General features: G+C 47.8%; 1 protein-coding gene across 3 annotated transcripts in view; it reads left to right on the top strand.

The window, feature by feature from the left end:
* Positions 1-26,352, top strand: part of LRFN2 (leucine rich repeat and fibronectin type III domain containing 2) — a 197,846-nt gene that overhangs the window by 135,364 nt on the left and 36,130 nt on the right. Inside the window, exons 1-2 of one of the 3 annotated variants that reach the window (XM_081517408.1) lie at positions 16,166-16,206; positions 20,143-21,567. In XM_081517408.1, the coding sequence (XP_081373534.1) occupies positions 20,168-21,567 (1,400 nt within the window). In that variant the 5' untranslated portion in view covers positions 16,166-16,206; positions 20,143-20,167. Of the gene's footprint in view, positions 1-16,165; positions 16,207-16,226; positions 16,321-20,142; positions 21,568-26,352 lie in introns of those variants that run through there. The other 2 variants (XM_081517406.1, XM_081517407.1) reach the window with 2 other exon arrangements.

Here is a 26,352-nt window from a genome sequence, read left to right as displayed (position 1 = left end):
GGGGCTGGAACTGGTTTAGTCTCTCCAAATCAGATCTCAGGAATAGAGTCTGTGAAGGAAGGGTTGCATTTAGAAATCTCCAACCTGCTCTTCATGGAGTGGATCCATTTAGACAAATCATAGTTTGAGATCCAGCAAGGCCTTACTTCTTGCCACCTTCTAGAATAGGGGTTCAACTTATGGAGAGATCACCTCTACTTTGCAGAATTTGGTGGAGGCTATGCATATTCCTCCCAGAAAAGTGCTTGACTACACAAAATTCAGCACACAATTCCAATAAGTTCATGGACCACACAAACCCTTCCTTACTGGGTTACATCATGTGCGTTTAGCTCTGTGAGTGTATTTCCATCCAGTTTGGGGGTAACAATGATAGTAAAGCTAATAGTAATGTGGGTAGATGCGGCTTGTGCTATCTTTGAGTTGACTGTCCGCTTAAACCCTCCTCCATTGATCCTTCAAGCCTTGTGGCAAAGCCTTTGAAATTCATCCCTGATTTCTCCTTCCCTCTTTGTCTAAGAACCCAAAGAGCATTGTACCCCTGACGAGGATGACCATTTTCTTCTTACATTGTATGTTTAGATGCCTTCTGTCCTCTCTAAGGGAGGCCTATTCCCAGGAGGCAGGGACCAGCCATATTTGTCTCATCATCAGTTGCCCCTCATCCCCTCTTGTAGAGTCTTTTGCATGTAGTGAGTGCTCAGTAAATGTTCTCTGGATGAAGCGATGGATGACCAATGCATGTCCTCCCTTGGGGACTGCCCATGTCTAACCAGACTGCTCACAGTGGGATGAAGGTGGACTTTGACAAACACAGCCCACTCGGCCTTCCTGGTAGACTTCCAACACAGCTGCATTGCCCATACACACCCCCTCAGGGACACAGAGAAGGCTGTCCCCCCCGTGGAGATGGTCCTCCCTCCCTCCCAGGCAGCACACTCAGGAGCCTTTGACATTTAACTGCAGTGCAATTTGTTTGTTTTCACCCGAGTTGAAAATACCAACAAATGTCACCCACCTTCGCTTCCTTGTCCTGACATGTGACTCTGATGGGCTAGGAACCAGCAACAGTAATGAGCATCTCAGGTCTCCCTGAATTAGCAGGGGATGCAGAGCTCTGCATAGGTAAGAGGTGGGGGTGGAGGTGGATCCAGCAAGAGAAAGACGAGCATAGATTTAAGCGTGGGGACAGGGTGCCTGCCGAGGGCAGTGGTGGTGCAAGGAGGTGGGAGAGGACAATACTTTCACCAGCACCATCAAAGGGAAGATGGCTCAATAGTCCTGTGCCTCCCACTGTTTGAAAGGACTTCTCCACATTGCCCTGAAGGTTGTCTGGTTGTTTCCTGTATCTGGACCAGCTTCTTCTGCCTACCGTGTGCCTTTCCCGGGAGTGGAGTTTGGATGCCATCTTATACTTTTTGGAAATTATATGAGTTAGAAATTGATTTCATTGTGAGTGATAAAAAAAAACACAACCAAGTAGCCTAAATGAAAAAGACATTTATTTCTCTCTCATGTAGAAAGTGCAAGGAATAAGGTCTATATTCAAGTGAATTGCACTGTAATAAGGTCAAGTTCCTGCTTTAAAAATGTATTGATACTATGGGTATGTGAGATATTATCATGGGAAGAAGTGGGGTGAAGTGTCTATGGGAACTCTTACTATTTTTGAGACTTCTTATGTCTTAAACATTTTTTAAAGTTATAATTAAAACAAAAGCCAAAACCTTCAGAGAGTCCAGGACTGAATAGTGGTGCCATGATCACCAGGAGCCCAGGTTCCTTCTGGTTTGTAATTTTGGAAGAGTCGGACACGACTGAGTGACTTCACTTTCACTTATCACTTTCATGCACTGGAGGAGGAAATGGCAACCCACTCCAGTATTCTTGCCTGGAGAATCCCAGGGATGGTGGAGCCTGGTGGGCTGCCGTCTGTGGGGTCTCACAGAGTCGGACACGACTGACGCAGTATCCTCAGCACTTGGCTGCCAGTTCATGGACCAAGAGAGCTGCTCAAGCTCTGTACATACATCAGCATTCCAGTTCTTAGGAAAGAGGGAGGGGCAAAGAAGGGTGTATCCTTCTTTGAAGTACACCATTAGGGTATCACTGGCTTCCCTGATAGCTCAGTTGGTAAAGAATCCACCTGCAATGCAGGAGACCCCGGTTTGATTCCTGGATCAGGAAGATCCACTGGAGAAGGGATAGGCTACCCACTCCAGTATTCTTGGACTTCCCTTGTGGCTCAGCTGGTAAAGAATCCGCCTGCAATGTGGAAGACCTGGGTTCGATCCCTGGGTCGGGAAGATCCCCTGGAGAAGGGAGAGGCTACCCATTCCAGTATCCTGGCCTGGAGAATTCCATGGACTGTATAGTCTGTGGGGTCACAAAGAGTCGGACATGACTTTCACCTTCAGGGTATCACATAGTAGTGTTTTGCCTATAGACCATTGGAGAAAACTTGATCATATAACCACACCTAGATACAAGGGAGGCTGGGAAATGTAGTCTTTATTCTGCATGGCCTTGTGGCCAAATAACACTTGAAAATTCTTACTAGGAAGGAGGAGAGAATGGATACTAAAAGACAACTAGTAACAACTATAGAGCTAGGAGGCTCCATATTGTCACTGCACGGAGGAAGTGCACAATGCTGGGTATCAAGGAAGAGCTGACTGATTTGATCACCCTCTCAGCTCTCCAACCTGACTGCCCCACTACTCCTCCACTCAACTACAGAAGGAAGTTGCCATGCTTCCTTCTTTCAGCAAAGTAGGCTGAGTCCTTTACTTATCTAAGCAGCCTCCATCCCATCTTCTTAGCTCTTCATGAGAACTTAAGCCACAGGCATTTGTCCTTTCTGGTTCTGCTTTCTGTCAAAAGATGGGAGGCACTTTTGTGACGTGAATTAGGAGAAATGATTAGACTCTCCCCAGCCTCGCAGTCTCACCAAATACCACTCCCACAAAGTCAGGGGATAATGCCTAAAATTTCATTAGGGACTCAGTCCCTTGGTTAAGGCAGTGCAGAGTTCTCAGTTAACCTAATCAGCCATTAATAGTTTAACAATTGGTTTATTTGCCCTTTTAAAGTGTTGCAGCAAGAATAGGATTAGGAAAGGTTAGATCTGGAAGAGGACTCAGAGATCTCCTTGCTCCCAAACTCCCCTCCCCTCCCCTGTACATTGGAGGCAACTGAGGCTGGTAGGCTAGCTGTGGTTGGCTGTGGTCACACGGCAACAAGGATGGCTCCCCCTTGGCTTCAAGTTCACTCTGATCCCCTAATTTATCAGAATAAGGATTTTTTTAACCTTACCTGAATTGGAATCTCAAAAGGAGCACTGGCTTGCTGAGCACTAAACCCCCAAGGTTTACAGGAGAAACATACAACTTACCGCCTCAGCTGAGCACTGATCTACTTCTCCCATTCGTAGCAGGAAGGTGTGAATCCCTTCCCTGTGTTGGCAGCCCCCCTGAAGCCTGAGGCCAAGCAATGGTGTGATTCAAACTCCCCCACTAAGGCCAGTAAGAAGGATACCACTCAGGAACAATCAGCCCCTTGACCTCTCATGTACTTGGGCTCAAATTCTGGGAGCACTCTGACCTTTGACATGTCAGGGCAGGGAACCCCCACCCTGAAATTCTGAGATGAGCTCCCCATTCTCCTTCAGTTAAGTGTTTGATAATAAAGTGATTCTGCTGAGTGTTGGGCTAGAGCCCAGCTGCATTTTGTTGGTTGGCTCTCCTGGAAAATAAGTGAGTCCTAGGGTCCCAAGACTGACAATGTTGACAAAACTCTCATACAACCCAGAGGGACCAGCGGCCAGTGACTAAGAGAAGGACTTGGCAAGTCACCTAGACACCTCTCTGAGCCTCACTTGCTTCATCTGTAAAAGAATAACGATTACTCTAAAGTGTTCACCATTAGATCATGATAGATGATGTTGATGACGGTGATGGTGTCATGAACATTCCAAGTGCTAAAGAGTTAGAATTTCTGAAGCCACATTCAAGTCTTTGGCCTTCTGAGAAACATACCAATTTAAGGACAAACTTTTTCAAGATTCTCTAAGCACAGGTCCTCAGTTAGTTCAGGTGGGAGAAGGCATCACCAGACAGTGATGGTTGTGCCTGTGGTGATGCTAAAGGTATCCAAGTTTGGGGAAAGAAGAGACACTGAAGGTGAGGCTCACTTCTGAATCTGTAGTTAACAGCATAACATCACGGCAACTTTAAAGCTAACGAATGCCCACATTTACATGGGGGAGACTGATGCATGAAATGGGAGAATGCTGAGCTTGAGGTTAATGAAAAGGTCAATGGGGTATTCAGTTCTCTTTCTTTTCTTTTATTTATTTGGCTGTGCTGGGTCTTAGTAGAGGCACTTGGGATCTTTGATGCGTCTTGTGGAACCTTTCCCTGTGTCTCACAAACTCTCTAGTTGTGGCACCAGGGCTCAGTAGTTGTGGCTCGTGGACTTAGTTACTTCACAGCAAGTGGGATCTTAGTTCTCTGACCAGGGATAAAACCTGCATCCCCTGCATTGCTAGGCAGATTCTTAACCACTGGACCACCAGGGAAGTCCCAGGTGTTCATTTATTGCACGAAAGAAGCATAAACAGAGTGTTTATGAAGAGTTATTATCATGATAGTGAAATACAGGATTTTGGTACAAGGGAGCCCCAGTTGCTAAGAGGAGACACAGCCCATCCTCAGGGAGCCACAGTGTGAACGGAGAAACAGCCCTGTCCTCAGGGAGCCCCAGTCTTACGGGAGACACAGCCCTGCCTCAGGGAGCCCCAGTCTGAGGGGAGACACAGTCCTGCCTCAGGGAGGCCCAGTCTGAGGGGAGACACAGTCCTGCCTCAGGGAGCCCCAGTCTGAGGGGAGACACAGTCCTGCCTCAGAGAGGCCCAGTCTGAGGGGAGACACAGCCCTGCCTCAGGGAGCCCCAGTCTGTGGGGAGACACAGCCCTGCCCTCAGAGAGCCCCAGTCTGAGGGAAGACACAGCCCTGCCTCAGGGAGCCCCAGTCTGAGGGGAGACACAGCCCTGCCTCAGGGAGGCCCAGTCTGAGGGGAGACACAGTCCTGCCTCAGGGAGGCCCAGTCTGAGGGGAGACACAGTCCTGCCTCAGGGAGGCCCAGTCTGAGGGGAGACACAGTCCTGCCTCAGGGAGGCCCAGTCTGAGGGGAGACACAGTCCTGCCTCAGGGAGGCCCAGTCTGAGGGGAGACACAGCCCTGCCCTCAGGGAGCCCCAGTCTGAGGGGAGACACAGTCCTGCCTCAGGGAGGCCCAGTCTGAGGGGAGACACAGCCCTGCCCTCAGGGAGCCCCAGTCTGAGGGGAGACACAGCCCTGTCTCAGGGAGCCCCAGTCTGAGGGGAGACACAGCCCTGTCTCAGGGAGCCCCAGTCTGAGAGGAGACACAGTCCTGCCTCAGGGAGCCCCGGTCTGAGGGGAGACACAGCCCCTGTTTCTTGGTGAGTTGCAGTGTGAGGAGGAGGCAGGGCAGATCTTGCTTCTGTCATTTCTCCCCTCTTCCCTCAGGGCTGGCTCTTTCTGTCTTGCCTTTAATAGATTGCAGTCTCCCAGAGAACAGGAAGGAACTGTTTATTGAGAAATCTGCATGGTGCCCAGCACAACAGGTGCTCAATAAATATTTATAGCTGCTTAATGATTTAGCACAATAAATACGTACACAACACCTAAATGACAGAAGCCTAATGAACAGAGCATGGAGCTGCTGTTCTGGTGGGGTCACTGGTGTCAAGAAACAGGCTGGGGATGGAATTACTAAGAAGCCTGGAGTGAGAAGAGAGGAGAGGCGGGGACACTTTCTCTATGGCCCCATAGTGAGTGGCCATAAAATACCCTGAGCAGAGCTCATTATGACTTTCATAGGTTCTAAGCACTTTTGCATTTGAAGATTCTTTCCTTCACTTAAAAAAAAAAAAATTACTCTCTCTTCATTTCTGGCTACCTTTTCCCCGGGCTGGAGGCATCCTACATCCAAAGCAACCCTCAAGCCTAATCCTGGAATCCGAGCAGCTGAGTTGGAGGAAGATTCAGTTATTGCTCCTAGACCCCAGCTTTCCTGGCCTTAACTCCTCCCACGGAGCCTACAATGACAAGATTTCTTAAACTAGTGGCTGAAGTCCCCTGGGGGTGCTGAGTTCTATGAATATGTTTTACCTTTTAGCTCTTGATTTTAGTGGCAATCTAAGAAAACACCCAGTTGTGACTTAAAGACAATCCCCAGAAGAAGAATTATAGTGGGTGACACAGGTTTGCGATTTCACTCTGTGTGGCCCTGCTGAGGTGTTTAACACAGAGGGACCCAGTCAGCGTTCACAACCCTGTGAGATCATCTAGTTTTACAGATGAGCACACTGAGGTAGTGGCAGGGGAAGCAACTTGCCCAGGGTCACATGGCTTGTGAGTGATAACCCTCTGCCCGTGAAGGGGGCTGGACTCCGGAATCCACGTGCCTCCAAGTCAAGCTTCTTACCACAGTGCTTCTCAAACTGGGGCCTTCAGAAGCACCTTCCTTTAAAAGGTTTCTGTAATTACCCAGCTTCGTTACATCCTCCTCAGTCTACCGAGTACCATGAATCTTTGTTCTTCTAGAATAGTCTCCATAAGAGAATCGGCCTTAGTTGTTGATACCTTATCACCCATCCTTCAAGACCACAGTTCACGCCCCTTCCTCCAAGGGGGCTTCCATCACTCTAGTTAGGAGGGATGTCTTCTGAAGAATTCTCTGAAGACAGTGCCATCCATGGTAGGGTTGGGCGTATGGACTGGACTGGAATTACAGCTCTGCCTTTTGTCTTCAGTCATTGTGCAAGTTATAGAAGCTTCCCGAGCCTCAGTTTCTCCACCTGTAAAATGGGTAAATAGTATTGCAGCAGCAAATGGTTTAACTGAGATACCATGTGTAAAGTGCCAGATGCGCTCTACACACTCCCCTCTTCTGGTGGCTCCCAGTTATCCAAGCATGTGTGTGTAAGCTCCTCTTGAGGAGAGGGGAGATGTCCCATCTGATCTGTCCACCCTCATGCCCACGCTCTGCTTGCCACATAGAGCAGGTGCTCCAAGGAAGCCTGATGGAAGAACTAAGCCCTTGCTGCGGGATCAGGCTCATCCCCAAATCTGTGGGGGTGAGCAGAAGGTCATAGTGGGGAGGGATTGATTGTACTATTCCAGATCTCAATTCCAATATCTCCAGAGAGGAGGCTGAGAGAGAAAGGAAGAAGATGAAGCATACAGGCAGAGGGAACTCGGGAAGGATGGAGGATTATGAGAGAAATGGGAGCAGGGAGAAAAGGAAGGAGGTAAAGGGGAGGGAGAGATGAGTCTGTAAACAGAAAAAATACAGGAAAAAGAGAAGCTCTTTGAGATTTTCAAACATGAGGATGGATAGGGAGGCAGCCAAGGTCTCTTATTTCCCACATGTGAGGAAGGGACCAGGTTAGGAGTAGGCTAGGGGGCTCAGCTGGTCTAAGTCTCCTTTGCTCCCAACCCAGATCTCACCTGGCTGGGGCAGGAAATGGATTTGAATAGCCGACCCCTCACACCCCCTGCCCCCCACACCATCCAGCCAAATTGCCCAGATGAGGAAACCAAGGCCTGCAGAGGAGAGGCGGCTTGCTGAAGCCCGGGCAAGGCCAGGACGGGACCCAGGTCTCAGAACTCCTGCATCAAACTCTTCCTGCCGAATTAGTCTGCCCCTGGGAGCCAGAGTGCTCCTATTCCGACATGAAGAAAGACAACATTAGGAATGCAGAGAGCAAATCCCAGGATAATGGAGCCTGGTGTTTGCAATAAAAATTTAAATGTGCCGTCCTGGTGGCAATAGCGACTTTTATCTGATCAGCCTGTCAGCGCTTAAGAAGGCTGGGCTGTGTAAATGGCAAAAGCAAATTGAATTCATATTTACTGCCCTTGAGTCTGTGGGGTTTATTGTTTCCAATGGATTCATGTCTCTCTCCTCTTTCTCCCCTTCCTCCTTTTCCTCTCTTACACTCCTTACACTTACAAGTACTTTATTATCCGACAACTCACTGGGAAAGTTGACAAGAGAGAAGGCTGCTCTCTGGGTGTGCAGATTTTTTTTCCATCTGCTGCTCCAAGTGAACTTTGCCCCTTTATCTGCCCTGCCCTGTGCCCTGGGAGGCTGGCCTATATGAACTGCCTCCTACAGTATCCTTTGCCCTCTGGCTTCCTGCATTTGGTTGCTGGGAGGCGCAGCAGGAGGTAAGAAAGAGGATGAGAGAGAGGGGCCTGTTTCCTTGGCTGGCTCCCTCCCAGGCCATAGAAGGTCAGTGGGCTGTATCCATCCCTGTCTCTCTCCTGTGGCTGTAACCCTGTGTAGGTTCTAGGAACTGCCCTCTGCCTTCACCCCTTCAGGCCTGGGGTGAAAAGGTTTGAAGAGCCCCCTTCTGTTGCCAGCCCCTGGGGCCCTTGTCACCCCTCTTGGGTTTCCCTAACCCTGCCCATACGTGCATGCTCAGTCGCTTCAGTTGTGTCTGACTCTTTGCAACTTCTTGGACTATATAGCCCTCCAGGCTCCTCTGTCCATGGGCTTTTCCAGGCAAGAATGCTGGAGTGGGTTGCCATTCCCTTCTTCGGGAGATCTTCCCAACCTAGGGATTGAACCCACATGTAACCCTGCCCATACCTCCCTTCATGAAATATCCCTCAGGTACACCTTCGATTCTGTCATCTGTTCCTCCCTGACTGATGTCTCTCTGTCCCTTCTTTCCAGAAATGGGAGGGCACCGAGGACACTTTTCACAAAGTGGGAGGAAGCCTCAGGGGCTGGAGCTAGACCTGGACTGTGAGGAGGAGTTTGCACAGAGGTGGAGAGGGCATACAGGCCTGGCACCGCAGACCACCACCCCCCTGAAGGGCTGGACAGCCCTGCGTCACCACCCCTGCTGCCCCTTTAGTGCTGCTTGCCTGGGGCATGTGACACAGGACAGTCTAGCAGGCCTTTTCTCTAGTGAGACTTTTTCTCAAGACTTATGTCTGCTGAGGGAATTTGTCGGTTAGGGTTAGCAAAGGTAACCCCGACTGAAAAGTCCTGAAAAGTCTTCTTGCTTTCATGTGTCACCTTGTAAGTCTAGGTTGGCCAACAGGTGATGAGGATTCTGTCCCAAGGTCAATTAAAGACCTGACATTGGAGGTGGCAACATGGGAATCCTTGTCTGTAACTGTGTCCCCCATTGCAGCAGCCCCCTCCCTACTACCAACAAATAACCAAATAAACTCCCATTAAGCCAATTTGATTGCCTAAAATCTTTTTATTTTAATAATCAGAGGTGTTGTTAGGAGTCCAAGATTAAACATGCTATGCGCGATGTTGTACCAAATGCATAATAACAAGGAAAGGTAATAACCACAGGCCTGCGCAATGAGACATGGTCCTTCTCAGAGCAGCCTGTGAGTTTTCATGATATAATGCCGGCAAGCAGCCCCTGGTGAGGTCCAGCTGTGGACTTGTGGGCAAGGGCTGCTTCAGGAAGGCCTGGCCCTCAACTTGGCTTCCCAGGGTGGGGTGAGGAGAAGGAGCTGTGAGGAGCAGGAGGACACTACTAATAATCCTCATCCCAAAGGAAGAACTATGGGCAGATGCTAGTCACAGTCCAGCCCTCAGGGACCCCAGTCTGAGGGGAGACGCAGCCCTGCCTCAGGGAGCCCCAGTCTGAAGGGAGACACAGCCCTGCCTCAGGGAGCCCCAGTCTGAGGGGAGACACAGCCCTGCCCTCAGGGACCCCAGTCTGAGGGGAGTCACAGTCTAACCCTCAGGGAACCCCAGTCTGAGGGGAGACACAGACTTGCCTCAAGAAGCCCAGTCTGCTGAGTGAAATCCAACCCCTACTTCTATTGACCTTCAAGCCTGATATCCTAGTCAGATGTTAGCCTATAATTAAGTTCCCTAGCTGGACTAAACTTCAATGTTATCCCACCATTGCCTACCCTGTAGCCTGGGTGGCTTGAAGAAGAAAAGCCAATTTTAATTTTAGCCATAGCCAAACATAATGAGGAGAGTAAATCACAGAGTGAACATTCCCCAGCCAAATGGAAATGAGTTTTGGATTATCTGCCGCTTTGAATTATCCACCCCACTGCTCCCTTCATCACCAAGGTCCTAGAGGGGACCACACACTCAGTTTCCTCCCCTGAGTGTGGGGACTAGGGAGAGGCTAGGGGTGCTTGAGGGTGGTGCCGGTGAGTCAGTGAACCTGGGGATGCTCTGTGATTTAGAGCATAGAAGAATGAAAGGGCTAAAATGGCAGACTGGGTCATTGGATGTGAATCTGCTGGAGAAGTCCTTGGGAGAGAGAGCTAGGACCCAAAGGCTGGATTGACTAGAAGCGCATCCCTGTGTATCCACATTCTCCACACTACACTCTGAGGACACCCAGGTTCCAAGAGCTGAAGCCTTGCTTGAGGCTTCAGGTGACAGAATCAAAAAGATGCTTGAAATGGGGGCAGGGGGTATCGCCGAGAGAGAGTCTTGAAAGTCATGGCTGAATAAAAGCACAAAATCTCTGTGTGAAACCAGAGCCCCCACACACTCACACCTGAGGGCTGGAGTGGATGCTGACAGGAGGATATGGGGAGGAAGACGGAGGCCTAAACTGCTGCTGCGAGCTGCCGGCCCTGTGGGCTGTCTGTGTCCCGTAAGCAGGGCCAGATCACAGGCAACCATGGAGATTAATGCGTTTGTAGTTGACAACACGCCCGCAAAACAGTGTTTGTCCCTGTCAAAGCTGAACGAATAAGCTCGCCTCCCGTCCCTCACACACTCTCTACTCGCAGACAGCCTCATTCACATCCAGGCCCTCATTCGTAAAACCAGGCCCTCCTTCACCCACACAGCCCTCCATTCACCAAGCACACAAGTTCTCTCAGTCATCACCTCCATTCATGCGACGCCCCCTCTCTCACACACAAAGGCACATTCAGTCAGACACGCCCGCTTCTTCACACACACACACACCTCTCCACTCACACTCCACACCCCTCCGTTCACAGGTCTTCTTCGTTCACACACAAACACTCACCACGCACAAACACTCATCCACATATTGGCTCACACAGGTCTCAAGACAAAAGAGGACTAGTGTTCCACAACCCCGGTTGTGACTACATTGGGTAGAAGACATTTTTCCATTCAACTCTCATACCAATCACTTGTGTGGCAACTAAAAGTCCCTTTCCTTCAGTGACTGGCCTGTTTGTGTTAGTCTTTGACAAGAATGTATATAGCTTTTCGATCAATTTTTTTATTCCCAATGGTCCAGGCTCAGTAGGTACTTTAAATCCTGAGAGTTATGATTAAGAAGTGTTCCCTAGGCTGGATTCCCCAGAAATGGACTTGAAACAAGGATTTGAGCTTAAGTGGTTTATTCGGCCTGTGGTGGCAGGGCACCTGGAAAAAAGGAAGATGGGTTGGAGATGAGATGAAGAAGGGGACACAGCCAGGACAGGATGTGTAAGAAGCAGGTTACTGCGAAAGGCCACCAGGGCTCATTCTCACTGGGGACCTGAAGGAGACTGTGCAGAACATGCTTTGGAGTCGTCCCACCCAACCAGTGAGGAAGTTGAGGGGTTTACCCTTCATCCCCCTGGCTGGCCTTGGTTGGGGTTCTGCTCTCCAGGGCATGAATTTGCCCCAGCCTGCCTGGCCTGCCCCAGATGGGAGTGAGCACGCTCCTACAGTAAGAGGGCATGAACAGAGTGACAAAGGTGCCAAGGTATATGCTGGAGCACTCATCCATCCATTCATTTAGTCATTCATTCATTCCTTCTCTCCCCAAACGTCCCTGGTGCCTGCTCTGTGCTAGGAACTGGCCTAGCTACTGGGGATTCAGAACTGAACAAAATACAGTCCCTGCCAAGAAGAGGTTCCCAGGTGAATGGGGTAGAAGACAGGGAAACACATAATTACACTGCAATACAATAAAAGCTACCGGGGATGCTTTAACACGGAGGCAGCGTGCTGCCACCCAGAACAGAGAGGAAGCAGTTCTGAGCTTAATAACTTACTTACCGTAACAACTGCTTACCTTGCACAATAGAAGTTTACACAGAATCTAAATGGGCTCGATCTGCCCTCGGATGTTTTAGATTCCATTTCCCCTTTTCTTTCCTGTTACCTCTGCTATCTAAGACCATTCTTTCCAGCCAGTTTATGAAGCAGTCCCGGGATTCAGGATGTGGTTTCTGTCTCTGTGGCTTTGCCTGGGGACAGCACAGGGAATGTTTTTGCCCATCCTGTGTGGGTGTCTTTCTGCAGCCACGGAACTTGGACCTTCCAAGGGCAGACGAATCCCTTGGAGATTTGGCTTTTTCTGTCTCTCTCTGTCTCTCTCTCCTTCTCTCTCTTCAGACTAGAAGCTGTGACTCCAATATCAAAATTGAAGCTGCCTGAGGTCAAAGACTGGGCTTCCCAGGTGGCGCTAGTAGTAAAGAACCTGCCTGTTATTGCAAGAGACATAAGAGACACAGGTTCGATCCCTGGGTTGGGAAGATACCCTGGAGGAGGGCATGGCAACCCACTTCAGTATTCTTGCCTGGAGAATCCCAAAGACAGAGGAGCCTGGTAGGCTATAGTCCATGGGGTCTCAGAGTCAGACATGACTGAAGCAACTTAGCATGATGTCAAAGACTATGCCTCCCCCATCAGACTGAGAGATCTCTGAAGTCAGGAGCTATCTCCCTCTCCAACACATGCATTGAATTTGCCCACTCCCTTCTTTCTCAAGGCTCTAGAAGTATTCCTACACAAGGCAGCATCAGAAAGGGGAATGGGAAATATCAGTTCTCTGATACTAACTCATTTTTCTTACCCTTAGAAGAAGCCCTGAACTGTTACTTCTGGAGGGCCTGGAAGGTGGTGGGCCTGGAAGATGGGGCAAGGGCAGGGCTGGTAGCATCAAACTGGAACCACACACCAGGCTAGAGGCAGGGCCACCACCTGGCAGCTCCTAGACCAGAGAAGCAGCGTCTTCTGGAAGTCCAGGTCTGGAAATCAGGTTTCCTTTTCCAGTCCCCTGGCTCCAGAGTCGGTCCCTTCAGGGCTCGTCTTGAGTGGTGTGATTTATGGGGAGCAGCCAGCTCTCTGCGAGGGCAAGACGCAGGCAGCTGACTCTCCTAGCAGATTCAAACCCCTCCCACTCTTATTAATTCACACTTTCCCATCAGCCTGGAGCACCCTGGAGGGGCCATTTCTTTTTACCTGAAGCAGAGACAGGCATCTTACTTGATTTACAGGCTCCAGGGGCGGGTGGCTCCTCGGCTGGTTGCTAAGGTATCTTTTAAATGGAAATCAGGGTGGAGAGATATCACATATATCGTGCCAGCCATCTGCTAAATGTTGCCTCTTCTGTCTGGAACAGCTTGAGGTGGTTCTGACGGGGAAGCAAGGCCCAGGGGCTGGGGGAAGTGGGGGAGGGAAGTCTGTGGTCTCCACATCAAGTGAAGGAAGGGGAACTTTCATTTTATGCCACCATGTCTGCCACGTCCCTTAGCTTTCCCCTTTCTGTCCTCATTTTTCTTTTTTCCCTTTTGTTTTAAATGTAAAATCCCTTCCAGAGATTCTGATTACAAACCACCAGCCTCGTTCCACAACTCTAAATTCATCGCCAGTATATTTAATTGTGTGCATGCAGTGTGTGTGTGTGTGTGTGTGTGTGTGTGTGTGTGTGTGTGTGTGTGTACATGAGTGACTCACTACTGTTGGGCCTGACAGCCAATGAAGCCTCAGCTTCTGAGAACACCAGCATTCCTTCCAGGCCCCTCCCTGAGCAGGAAACACAAGTGCCCAAATTTAGTTGAACAGCTGGGCTGTCCCAAGTTACTAAGCAATCTCGTAGTAGAGGCAGCCAGTTTCTATGTACACCAGGCACATGGAAGCCTCTGGAGTGTCTCTTCTCTATCAGGTTCTTCTCTCTCCTCTTCTACTATTAGGATGGCCCGGAGCTAGACTCTCCTGAGTTCAAATCGTGATTCTTCTCGGGGGAGCTGGGAGAGTTTGGGCAGGTCCAAACCTCTTTGAACCTCACTTCCTGGTAGTTAAAATAGGGGTAGCAATACTCAGGTCGACAGGTATGGAAGGGCAGGTTGCTCACTGGACAAGCCTGCTCAGCTAACGAGCTCTCCAAACGCCCAGTGGGGACACCTCTTCCTAATTACACAAGAGCACTTTTGGACCAGCTTAGCACTCACCTTGCAGAGTTGTTAAAACTAAGTGCAGAACCTAGGGAAGGAGAGAGGAGACACTGTTCCTATCCTGGGTAAACTCCTAGAGACGTGCTGATTTTCTCAGGCACTGTAGGTCCAGAGGAGACTGTTTCTCTTCCTCTCTAGCTCATCGCCTCTGTTTCTCTGACAACTTCCCCGACTCGCCCCTCCCCTCCCCCAGTCCTGGCTCATAGACATTCTGAGCAGACAAGGTCTGGCTCCCTTGCAGATGGATTCTTCCCATGAAGGCTGATTCTGACATTTGATACCAGCATCCATTTCACAGCCTCCTTCAGATCCCCACGCACCTCTCTCAGTTTTGCCCACAAATAATCCTATGGCCCCTCCTGCCTGCTTTCATCGGCTTCTTTGTTCCTGATCCCAGCCTTCTACTCCTAATCTCCATCTCTCTGTGGTCCCCTCCACCACCTACACCATTCCTAGATGCTAAGAGGGACCTGGGTTGCTCCTTCTAGCATTTGCTAAAATCCCTTCTCAAAAGAGAGAGCCCTCTGTCCCCTAGGGTGTGCACTAATTGCCTGTTATTCACCCTGTTCCCCTCACCTCCCTCCCAACTTGGGATTTAAGCTGCTTTCTGTTGGCTATGAGAGTAATATATTAAGTGACAGTTCTCAGAATACAATTTTAATTAAGATTCAATAGTCACTTCTCTGTCAGTAATCTTCCATGCTGATTACTTAAAATATATTTACCCAGCTCTATTATGTCACTGATTTGAATTCATTAGACGTTTGTTAATCCTCAACAAACTTTTTTTTAAAAAATGTGGTTTGTTTAGCATAATTTACAAGGACAAAACTGTTTGAAACCATGGGCCCAATGCATCCCAAAGTGTCCAGCTATTTCCTGCTTGCTGGTGCCTTGTCACTCTCTCCCAGAGGGCAGCCAATGGAGGCAGGACGGAAAGGCACAAGGATGCCATGGGACAGGGCAGTCGGTCCATGTGACACTGATGTTGCCCATACTGGTCAGCCTTCCAGGACACAGGGCAGGGTTGGAGAGGGTGGAGAGAGGATCTGAAGGGGCAGGGAAGATACTGCCCACAGGCCACCAACAGCCCTGGCCCTGAACTCACAAGTACCTGACAATGATTATTACCATTTCCTGTGTGTGCTATGACGAGAAGACATTGGGAAGTGCTGCTGAGCCTCCAAAAATGCAGGGTTGATGGTTGTCTGAGGGGAAGGATGGGAGGAAGAGATAGTTAGGGAGTTTGGGATGGACATGTACACACCGCTATATTTAAAATGGATAACTAACAGGGTCCTACTGTATAGCACAGGGAATTCTGCTCAATGTTATGTTGTAGCCTGGATGGGAGGGGAGTTTGGGGGAGAATGGATACATGTATATGTATGACTGAGTCCCTTTGCCGTCCACCTGAAACTATCACAACTCTATTAATTAGCTACACTCCCAATACAAAATAAAAAATCAAAAAAAAGAAAAAGAAAATGCGGTGTGACAAGAGCTCATGAGGAGGATGCCTTTCTCAAACCCTGTCCCCTTCCTCCATAAACATACACATGCGCATACATGCATGCACACAGGCACACAGTCACCTCCAGCTTAACTAGCAAGGGACATCCTGGGTGTGACTGTCGCTGTCCCTGTGTCCCCAGTGAGTATAGGGGATACCTCTCACCTCTCCTTGAGCAGATGCAGTGGCCAGAGACATAGTCTACGACCGCAGTGAGCCAACCTGGGGACCATAGCAGATGACTGGCAGAAGATGCTTCTGAAGCTTCTGTGTGACCAGGCCACCCCACAAAGATGGTTTTCTCAGCTGATTAGCCAAGTGAGTGTTGGCTCTGGCCAGTGTTGATACAGAACTCAGAACTCAGTGACAATGGCAGAAATTCACTTAGCTCAGCACCATAGTTCATTCACTCATTCATTCATTCCATACTGATCGGGCAACTTACTATCAGGTGGGTGTGGTATTGGTGCTAAGATACAGTGACGGGTGGACATGATAGATACATTCCCTGCCTCATGGAGTTTCCGGTCTAGGAAGGCAGACATGGAAGTGATTCAGGAACTATGTAAGTGTGGTGAGCGATACATAGGATAAGTATAGGGTTGTTGTTGTCGTTCAGTCGCTCAGTCGTGTCCGACCCTTTGTGACCCCCTGGACTGCAGCATGCCAGGCTTCCCTGTCCTTTACCATCTCCCGGAGCTTGCTCAACTTCAGGTCCATCGAGTTGGTGTTGCCATCCAACCATCTCGTCCTCTGTTGTCCCCTTCTCCTCCTGCCTTCAATCTTTCCCAGCATCAGGGTCTGTTCTAATGAGTCGGCTCTTCGCATCAGGTGGCCAAAGTATCGGAGCTTCAGTTTCGACATCAGTCCTTCCAATAAATACTCATTGATCTTCTTTAGGATGGACTGGTTGGATCTCCTTGCAGTCCAAGGGACTCTCAAGAGTCTTCTCCAATACCACAGCTCAAAAGCATCAATTCTTAGGCACTCAGCTTTCTTTATGGTCCAACTCTTACATCCATACATGACTACTGGAAAAACCATAGCTTTGACTAGATGGACCTTTGTTGGCAAAGTAATGTCTCTGCTTTTTAATATGCTATCTAGGTTTTTTGAGTATAGTTTACTAAGGGGCAAATAGCAGAAGGGTCTGTTTTGGTCTAGATTTTGGAGAGGCTTCCTGGAGCAGGTGATGTTTAAGCTGAGCCTGGAGGTGGACTAGGAGTTTGGTTAGCCAGGAGTAGAGGTGGGAGAGAAGCCAGGAAGAGACCAGAGCGAGGAGGAAATCCCAGGGGAAGATCAGCCTGGCATCTATAAGTGAAAGAGGGTGAGTGCGGTTGGAGCAAAAAGAACAAAGGGAGAGAGAGTTGGGAGAAATAAAGTGAAAAAATGGGCAGAACCAGCTCTTGCAAAGACTTGTTCTTATGCCAAAAAGACAAGAAGAAGGTCAATGTAGATGGAGAAGATTCCTGTTTGTGTTATTAGGACTCAGTTAAGTGTGAACCTAGAAGGTCAGACATATTTGCTTGTTGAGAAAGTGGCAGGCAGACACCTCTGGGGCGGATATGCCTGGTGGTACCAGGGTCAGGGCAGGCTGGTACCCTTTATGGAAGAGGTCAGCGAGAGCAGGGACTGGCAAGGTGGGCAGTTGCTCATGGGACTTCAGAGCAGAGTTGCATGGAATTAGGCATGTTGACAAAGACTTTTAATGAGGGTGACCATAATGAAGATGAAAAGGAGAGATATCCTGTGGAACAGAGGTAAGCAAACTTTTTCTGTAAATGGCAAGACAATAAATATTTTAGGCTGTGCTGGCCCCATTCTATCTGTTGCAACTACTTACTCCCACCATTGCAGCATGAAAAAAAGAGCCATAGACAATATGCAGATGTGTGCAAGGCTGTGTTCTAATAAAACTTGATTTACAACTACAGATGGCAGGCTATATCTGGCCCTTGGAATACAATTAGCTAACCCCTGCTCTAATGGTGCTGTCCAGTGTGGAAGCCCATAGCCACATAAGGCTATTGAGTACTTGAAATGTTCTCTAAGTGTTAAATACTCTTAGATTTTGAAGACTTAGTACAAATAAAAAAGAATGCCACACACCTCATTCATAATTGTTTGTATTGATTACACATTGAAATAATATTTTAAATACAGTAGGCTAAATTAAATACCTGATCAAAATTGATTTCACTTGTTTCTTTTCACTTTTTTAATATGGCTGTGTAATTTAAATGTAATTTAATATGTATGTAATTTAAAATTACATTTATGGCTCATGGTACATTTCTATTAGACAGTGTTATTCAGGAGTAATCCTACAGATGAAATGTAGAGTAAGTTTCTAGCCCTAAAGTATCTCAGGTGAGAGATTTACCTTTAAAGAGATACAATGATGGAATTCAAATCTTCACAATAAAGTAATATTCAATTGGAATAGGTGTTTATATTTACAAAGCATTTTTTTTAGGAAACCATAAATATTTACTGAGATGTAAAAAAAAGTCTTGCTATATAAAGAGATGTCTCATATTTCATAGAAAATAGACTGACAAATATGTTAATTATTCTAAATTAATTTAGAGTGGGTTTTAAAATTTACTATATATCTTGGTTTTTTTGTATCAGCTAGTTGTTTGCATCTGTGCTCCTCAAACAGAGCAATGGAGCTCTGCTTTCTCAAGATATTAATAGTTGTTATGCAAAAAAGGAGTATATTTAACTAAAAAAAGAAGTCACACGGAATTAAACATTAATCCAAATTTCTTTACTGCCACAGAATTTCTCAACCCTTCTGAACTTGCTAGTGCGTAGAGAGCTTTCGCAAGAGTAAGAGAGGGCTGTGCTTCCCAATTCACTGGCCTTAGGCGTCTTCCTTGTAGAACCCAATTCACACTCCTAGAAGGCAAATTGAGAGGTGCTGGTCTGCGTGAGGCAACTAAACTAGTGTGCGTGATTTTCCAAAAGTCCAGCTCAGTGGATGTTTTTAGCACCTAGTAAATAGAGCCACACTGCCTGCAACATGGTATAGTGAGAAAACTATAAGATTTGAAGGTTCAAAGACCTGAACCAAAGCCCCATCCCTTCCTTCCCTGGATAGCCATTCTTGCAAAAGCATGTTCTATGTGCCAGGTGGTGCTTTAGGCCTTTTATTCAGTGGTGAATTAAAAACAAGTCCCAACTGTTTGGAGCTTTGTTGCCATTGAAGAAGACAAACAGTAACAAGACACATAGATGAAATATACAGTAAGGTAGATAGTGATCGATTCCAAGGAGAAAGCAGAACACGGAAGAGGGGTGTGCCCCGAGGGTAGGGCCTCCGTGAGAAAGTGACTTTTTCATAAGGACCTGAAGGGGGTTCTTAGGCTGCAGACACGTCCTCATCTATATACACTGATAAGTCCTTTCCTGTGAAGGGTGCTCCTGAAGCCCAGATGAGGTGATGTATACGAAGATCTGGGCAGGGGACCAGAACATACTGAGTGCTCAGAAGAAGTCTATGCCTTGGTTTCCCATCCCACCCCCTTCTTCACTCCCCTAAACTCCCAGAGACTTACCCACTCTGTGGATTCTCCATGATGAAGAATTTATACAAAGCCAGTTCCCCACTTACCCTGGCGACTTCCAGGGACAGCTCTCTCCTTGTCCACCTTCTTGTTCTTAGGGAATGCTGGTCCAATCTGATTTCACACTGAGCCTAATCCAGTTAAGAAGGCAAAACCGCTTCAAAAGGCTGCTATAATGTACGTTTCAAATCTAAAGATTACTAGACAAACCACTGGTATGGAATTATCCATCCATCCATCCATCCAACAAGTACTGAGCACCTACTGTGTTCCAAACACTGTGCTAGATGCACTGTTGTTTAGTCACCAAGTCGTGTCCAACTCTTTGTGACCCCCAAGGACTGCAGCCCGCCAGGCTCCCCTGTCCACGGGATTTTCCCAGGCAAGAATGCTGGAGTGGGCTGTCATTTCCTTCTCAAGGGAATCTTCCCAACCCAGGGATTGAACCCATGTCTCCTGTACTGGCGGGCAGATTCTTTACCACTGAGCCACCTGGGAAGTGATTAGAGTGATGAACAGAACAGACAAAAGTGCCTGCCCTCCTGGAACTGACATTCTAGTTGGAGAGATAGAAAATATTCCATAAACATAATTAATAAGTAAATCAAGTAGGCTGTTCCAAGGTGATAAGAGCTAAGGAGAAAGGAGACAGTAGAACCATTATCAGTGGGATTGCTAGAAGAGATCACTCCTGCATGAGCAGATGCCGTTCTCTCCTGCTCCCCAGGGCAGCCGGTAGGTGTGCGGGAGGGCGCTGCGGGTGAGGGCATTAGGAAGTCGCCTCCTGACTCTGACCTTGTGTCCCTCCCTTCCAGGCACCACGGCCTGAGGGACCAGACCATGGAGACCCTGCTTGGCGGCCTGCTGGCATTTGGCATGGCGTTTGCTGTGGTCGACGCCTGTCCCAAGTACTGCGTCTGTCAGAACCTGTCTGAGTCACTGGGGACCCTGTGCCCCTCCAAGGGGCTGCTCTTCGTGCCGCCGGACATCGACCGGCGAACAGTGGAGCTGCGTCTGGGCGGCAATTTCATCATCCACATTGGCCGCCAGGACTTCGCCAACATGACGGGACTGGTGGACCTGACCCTGTCCAGGAACACCATCAGTCACATCCAGCCCTTCTCCTTCCTGGACCTGGAGAGCCTGCGTTCCCTGCACCTCGACAGCAACCGGCTGCCCAGCCTGGGGGAGGACACGCTGCGGGGCCTGGTCAACCTGCAGCATCTCATTGTGAACAACAACCAGCTGGGCGGCATCGCGGACGAGGCCTTCGAGGACTTCCTGCTGACGCTGGAGGACTTGGACCTCTCCTACAACAACCTCCATGGGCTGCCCTGGGGCTCCGTGCGGCGCATGATCAACCTGCACCAGCTGAGCCTCGACCACAACCTGCTGGACCACATCGCCGAGGGCACCTTCGCCGACCTGCAGAAACTGGCCCGCCTGGACCTCACCTCCAACCGGCTGCAGAAGCTGCCCCCGGACCCCATCTTCGCCCGCTCCCAGGCCTCGGCTCTGACCGCCACGCCCTTCGCCCCACCCCTGTCCTTTAGTTTCGGGGGCAACCCGCTGCACTGTAACTGCGAGCTTCTCTGGCTCCGCAGGCTCGAGCGGGACGATGACCTGGAGACGTGCGGCTCCCCCGGGGGCCTCAAGGGCCGCTACTTCTGGCACGTGCGCGAGGAGGAGTTTGTGTGCGAACCGCCGCTCATCACCCAGCACACGCACAAGCTGCTTGTCCTGGAGGGCCAGGCGGCCACGCTCAAGTGCAAGGCCATCGGGGACCCCAGCCCCCTCATCCACTGGGTGGCCCCCGATGACCGCCTGGTGGGGAACTCCTCCAGGACCGCCGTGTATGACAACGGCACCCTGGACATCCTCATCACCACGTCTCAGGACAGCGGCGCCTTCACCTGCATCGCCGCCAACGCCGCCGGGGAGGCCACGGCCACGGTGGAGGTCTCCATCGTCCAGCTGCCGCACCTCAGCAACAGCACCAGCCGGGCGGCGCCCCCCAAGTCCCGCCTCTCGGACATCACCGGCTCCAGCAAGACCAGCCGCGGAGGTGGAGGCAGTGGGGGCGGGGAGCCTCCCAAAAGCCCCCCGGAACGGGCTGTGCTGGTGTCCGACGTGACCACCACCTCGGCCCTGGTCAAGTGGTCGGTCAGCAAGTCTGCCCCGCGGGTGAAAATGTACCAGCTGCAGTACAACTGCTCCGACGATGAGGTACTGATTTACAGGTGAGCAGGGGCTGCCGCAATGCAGGGAGGTGTCCAGATGGGCCTGGAGGAAGTGATGGGGAGGGTTTCGAGCTGTTTCCACCTATGCCGCCCCCCACCCCCACCCCCCAGAAGTGTTTGTGCGATTCCAGGGACAAACTGTGCCATTTGTGCAGGTGAGAGGAAATAGAATGAACATTATGTACAAGTTTAAGGAGAGGGTGCCCTACATGTGCAGCCTGAAGAGATGTGTATGTGGGAGGACGGTGCCTCCCAGAGGTCTGGCAGTGGTAGGTGGTTTCAATGATCATGATCTCCGAGTTTTCTGGGTTTTTTTTTAATTAATTAATTTATTTTAATTGGAGGAAATTATTTTACGATATTGGGATGGTTTTTGCCATACATTAACCACCATGAATCAGCCACATTTGAGCCTTAGATGGAGAACAATAATAACAATAAGCAGATCTCTTGGCCAGAGGATCTGACTCCTCCAACGAAGGATGAATCTGGCCTTCACCTAGATTCGTAGGCTGTCATGGCTAAGGTCAGAAAGTGTAGAATTCAGATCATCACTCTGCCATTTGCTAATCATTTAATTCTCTTGCCCTTCCTCAGTTTTCCTCATCTGTAAAATGGGGATAATCCACGCCTGACTTAGTCTGCAGGTGAAAGTGAAACTGTTAGTTGCTCAGTTGTGTCCAGGTCTTTGCGACCCCATAGACTGTAGCCACCAGAGTCCTCTGTCCTTGGAATTCTCCCAGAATACTGGAATAATGGACAGCCATTCCCTTCTCCAGGGGATCTTTCCAACCGAAGGATCAAACCTGAGTCTTCTGCATTGCAGGCAGATTCTTTACTGTCTGACCCACCAGGGAAGCCCAAACTGGCTGAAAGAAGAAAAAGGAAGAGGTAATGTGTTGGTTCACATAACTGAAAACTCAGTAACCTGCCTCAGACCCAGCTAGATCAAAGGGCCCACAAGCATCCTGCACTCAGTTTCTTTGCTTCCCTAAGTTTCGTTTTCTTCTGGGTTTGCCTTCACTGTCAGACACCTCTTTCCTCTGGGCAGCCCTAGAAGAAGAGCCTCCCTGTCCCAGTTGTTCTGACAAAGTCCTGGATGAGCTCTGATTAACCCGAGCAGGTCAGGTAAGCCAGTGGATATTAGGTCATCCTGCCAGCTGTTCTGACCTCTCTGGGTGTCAGTCTTTTCATCTGTAAAATGGAGACAATAGTGTTGACTTTGTTGATCTGCTGTGAGGATCAAAGGGTCATTTCTTAGGCTGGTAGAAGGGAGGTTAAGAGTCAAAAGGTGCAACAGAATTGCTTAAGTTGTTCAGAAGGAAGGCTGCATCAGATGAGGGATCCAAGCTAAAGGGTCAGGGTCTGACCACAGGTATGTTTCCTTTGCAGCTGGATTCCTGCTTGTGTTAAACATGACAGATGTGGCTTAGAGTCTTACAGCTCCAGAAATGTATGATTTCTTTTAAAATCCTGTGTGTTTTATCTTATGCATTCAAAATGATTATTCTGAGAAGGGATCCCATAGACTTTACCAGACAGCTGAAGGGTCCATGGTGCAAGAGAGCTCAAGAACCTTGATCCATTGATGAGGTTTCTTCCAGCTCTGACTTTCTCACTTGATGAATAGGCCTCTGGATGGGAAGGTGTGGACAAATAAAGGCATTTATTCACCAAATGAAGTTCATGAGATGGAGGGTGGGAGCACCATGGACACTGGTGGAGCCAAGGAACTTCCCTTACCTTGTGTCATATATGCGGCTTGTCTGGGGGGCAGTTTCTTTCTCAGGATGTAAAGAAAACAGCATTAGAACTTAACTATAGTATATGCATTCATATATATATATATATGAAATTAAATAATACATATTGTTATATATATGGAATGTATGTGACATACATGTGAAATTAAACAATATACATATGTATTTTTCTGCTTACAAAAGTAATAGTCTTTGTAGAAAATTTGGAACATTGACAAAATGATAAAGAGATAGATAAAAACGGCCTGTAATCCCACCACTCATAGTTAACCAGAGCATTTGGTCTCTAAGTTTTATTTCAGTTTAAAACAATACTCATGATCAATTTAATGTGTCCTTTTGTTTCTTAATTCTTTCCACCCAACATTGTACCTTGCTTAGATCCCATGATATTAAAATATTTTTCATTTGGCTATAACATAGTTTATTTAATCAATCTTTTATTTTTGGACATTTAGGCTGTTTCCATTTTTCAGTATTAAAAGCAAAAAAAGCAGTAAAGCAGCAATGAATATATCTTTTTACATAAATATATTTATGCAAAACTTCAGTGATTTCCTTAGCCTATTTTCCTAGGGGTTGAGTCACTGGTTTCATAGGTAAATAATGATCTTTATACATTGCATATAAACACTTAGTTATCTTCTCACCAGTGAGAGGTACCCATTTTGACTACACCCTTGCCAATTACAGATATATAATTACTTTCATTTTTGCCAATTTCATAGGTGAAAAATGGAACTTGTTTTAATTTGCATTTCTTTTATAGCATGTGAGGTTGACCTTTTGAAAATAAATATATTTCTTCACTTGTGAATTTATTATATGGTTTTGACTTTGATATAAAGTGTAAAGGCAAAGCTACCAGCTCTGAGGCCTACACAGGCATAGGATGAAAAGAAATGCAGTTTGTGAGGGAAGAGATGCTGGCATCAAGGTGGCAAAAAGCCAAGATTGCCAAGATGGAGCCCCTACCTGGGGCATCTCAGAAATCCTGGGAGGACCCCGAGAGGGGTCGGAGTTATGCTTCTGAAGTCACTTAAAGCTGAATTCAAACCACTTTTATGTGGTGATTGAGACCTTGGAGACACTAGCTTTATAAATAGAAATATAGGCGGACCTTGGAGACATTTTGGATTGGATTCCAGACCATGGCAATAAAGCGAATATTGCAATAAAGCAAGTCACATCAATTTTTTGGTTTCCAGTGTATATAAAAGTTATGCTTTATATATGGAATTTGAAAGATGGTAACAATAACCCTATATGCAACACAGAAAAAGAGACACAGATGCATAGAACAGTCTTATGGACTCTGTGGGAGAAGGTGAGGGTGCGACGATCTGAGAGAATAGCATTGAAACATGTATATTATTATGTGTGAAACAGAACACCATTCCAGGTTCGATACATGAGACAATGCTCAGGGCTGGGGTAATGGGATGACCCAGAGAAATGGGATAGGGAAGGAGCGGGGAGGGGGTTCAGGATGGGGAACACATGTAAACCCATGGCTGATTCATGTCAATGTATAGCAAAAACCACTACAATATTGTAAAGTAATTAGCCTCCAACTAAAATAAATAAATTAATAAAAAGAAAAGTTATGCTTACACTATACTGTAGTCTATTAAATGTGGAATAACATTATGTCTAAAAAAACAATGTACATACTTTAATTTAAAAATACCTTAGTGCTAAAAAATGCCAACCATTATCTGAGCCTTCAGAGAATCCTAGTAGTAACACCAAAGATCACTGATCACAGGCACCATAACAAATATAATAATAATGAAAAAAAATTGAAATTGCGAGAGAATTACCCAAAGTGTGACACAGAGACATGAAGTGAGAAAATGCTGTTAGAAAAACATCACCTATAGACTTCTTCAATGCAGCATTGCCTCAAATCTTCAATTTGTAAAAAATACAGCATTTGCCAAGTGTAATAAGCAAAGTGCAATAAAGAAAAGTAAATGGAAGCATCAGGAAGCTTAGGGAAAAAAATGCAGATAACAATGCTGACTTCCCCTTATTGAGGTCTTGAAGATTAGAAGAGAAACATCATGGAAAGCTTTCTGAATTGCTCAGGCACGTAGTAAGTGTTCAGGCAATACAAATGATTATTGTTGTTGTTATTAGCAATAGGGGTAGGAGTAACAGTAATGGTGAGAGTGAGATCATTATCTTGTCTGCCATCCTGGGGGGCAAAGGGAAGAGGAAGGTTAGATACACAGCTCAATCTTTAAGAAGCCGGATTTCCAAAATTTAAAGGAAGAGGACAGTGTGAGTCTGTAGCCAGTTAACAGTAACGGCAATCACTAGACAGCAATTTTGCCAGCTTACTGTGGGTTTTACACACAGCTTTCCAAGAAGTAAGTATCTCATTTCATTCTCCTGGACATATCAGGAAGTATAAAAGACCAAGAGAATTAAACTCTCCCAAGGTCGCGCCCCTGACTTCGGTTCCGAAATTCAACCACCGTGGCCATTCTACCTTCGTCCATACAGTACAACTGGCTGTTAGGACAAATAGGAGACTCCAGGGAAGAAGCAGCAGGTTTTTAGAAAGCACACTGTCCCCACAGGAAAGAAGAGACACCAACCGGTCTGCACAGTGGCTCTGTGATATGCTCAGCCTTCAACAGGGACGTGCTCACAAGAGGGGCAGAAAGGTTTCTATCCGAAGATGAATATGACAACACTCAAAAAACTATGATCATGGCATCCAGTCCCATCACTTCATGGCAAACAGATGTGGAAAAAGTGGAAACAGTGACAGATTTTATTTTCTCAGACCCCAAAATCACTGTGGATGGTGACTGCAGCCATGAATTTAAAAGACACTTGCTCCTTGGAAGAAAAGCTATGACAAACCTAGACAGCATGTTAAAAAACAGAGACACCACTTTGCTGACAAAGGTCCGTGTAGTCAAAGCTATGGTTTTTCCAGTAATCATGTATGGATGTGAGAGTTGGACCATAAAGAAGGCTGAGTGCCAAAGAATTGAAGCTTTCAAAC

This window comes from Giraffa tippelskirchi, chromosome 8 (genome assembly GCF_054371585.1).
Source record: "Giraffa tippelskirchi isolate mGirTip1 chromosome 8, T2T-mGirTip1v1.2.pri, whole genome shotgun sequence".
In the NCBI taxonomy this organism is placed as follows: Eukaryota; Metazoa; Chordata; class Mammalia; order Artiodactyla; family Giraffidae; genus Giraffa; species Giraffa tippelskirchi.
The sequence above is the reverse complement of the archived record's forward strand: the minus strand, read 5'-3'. Positions and strand labels throughout refer to the sequence as shown.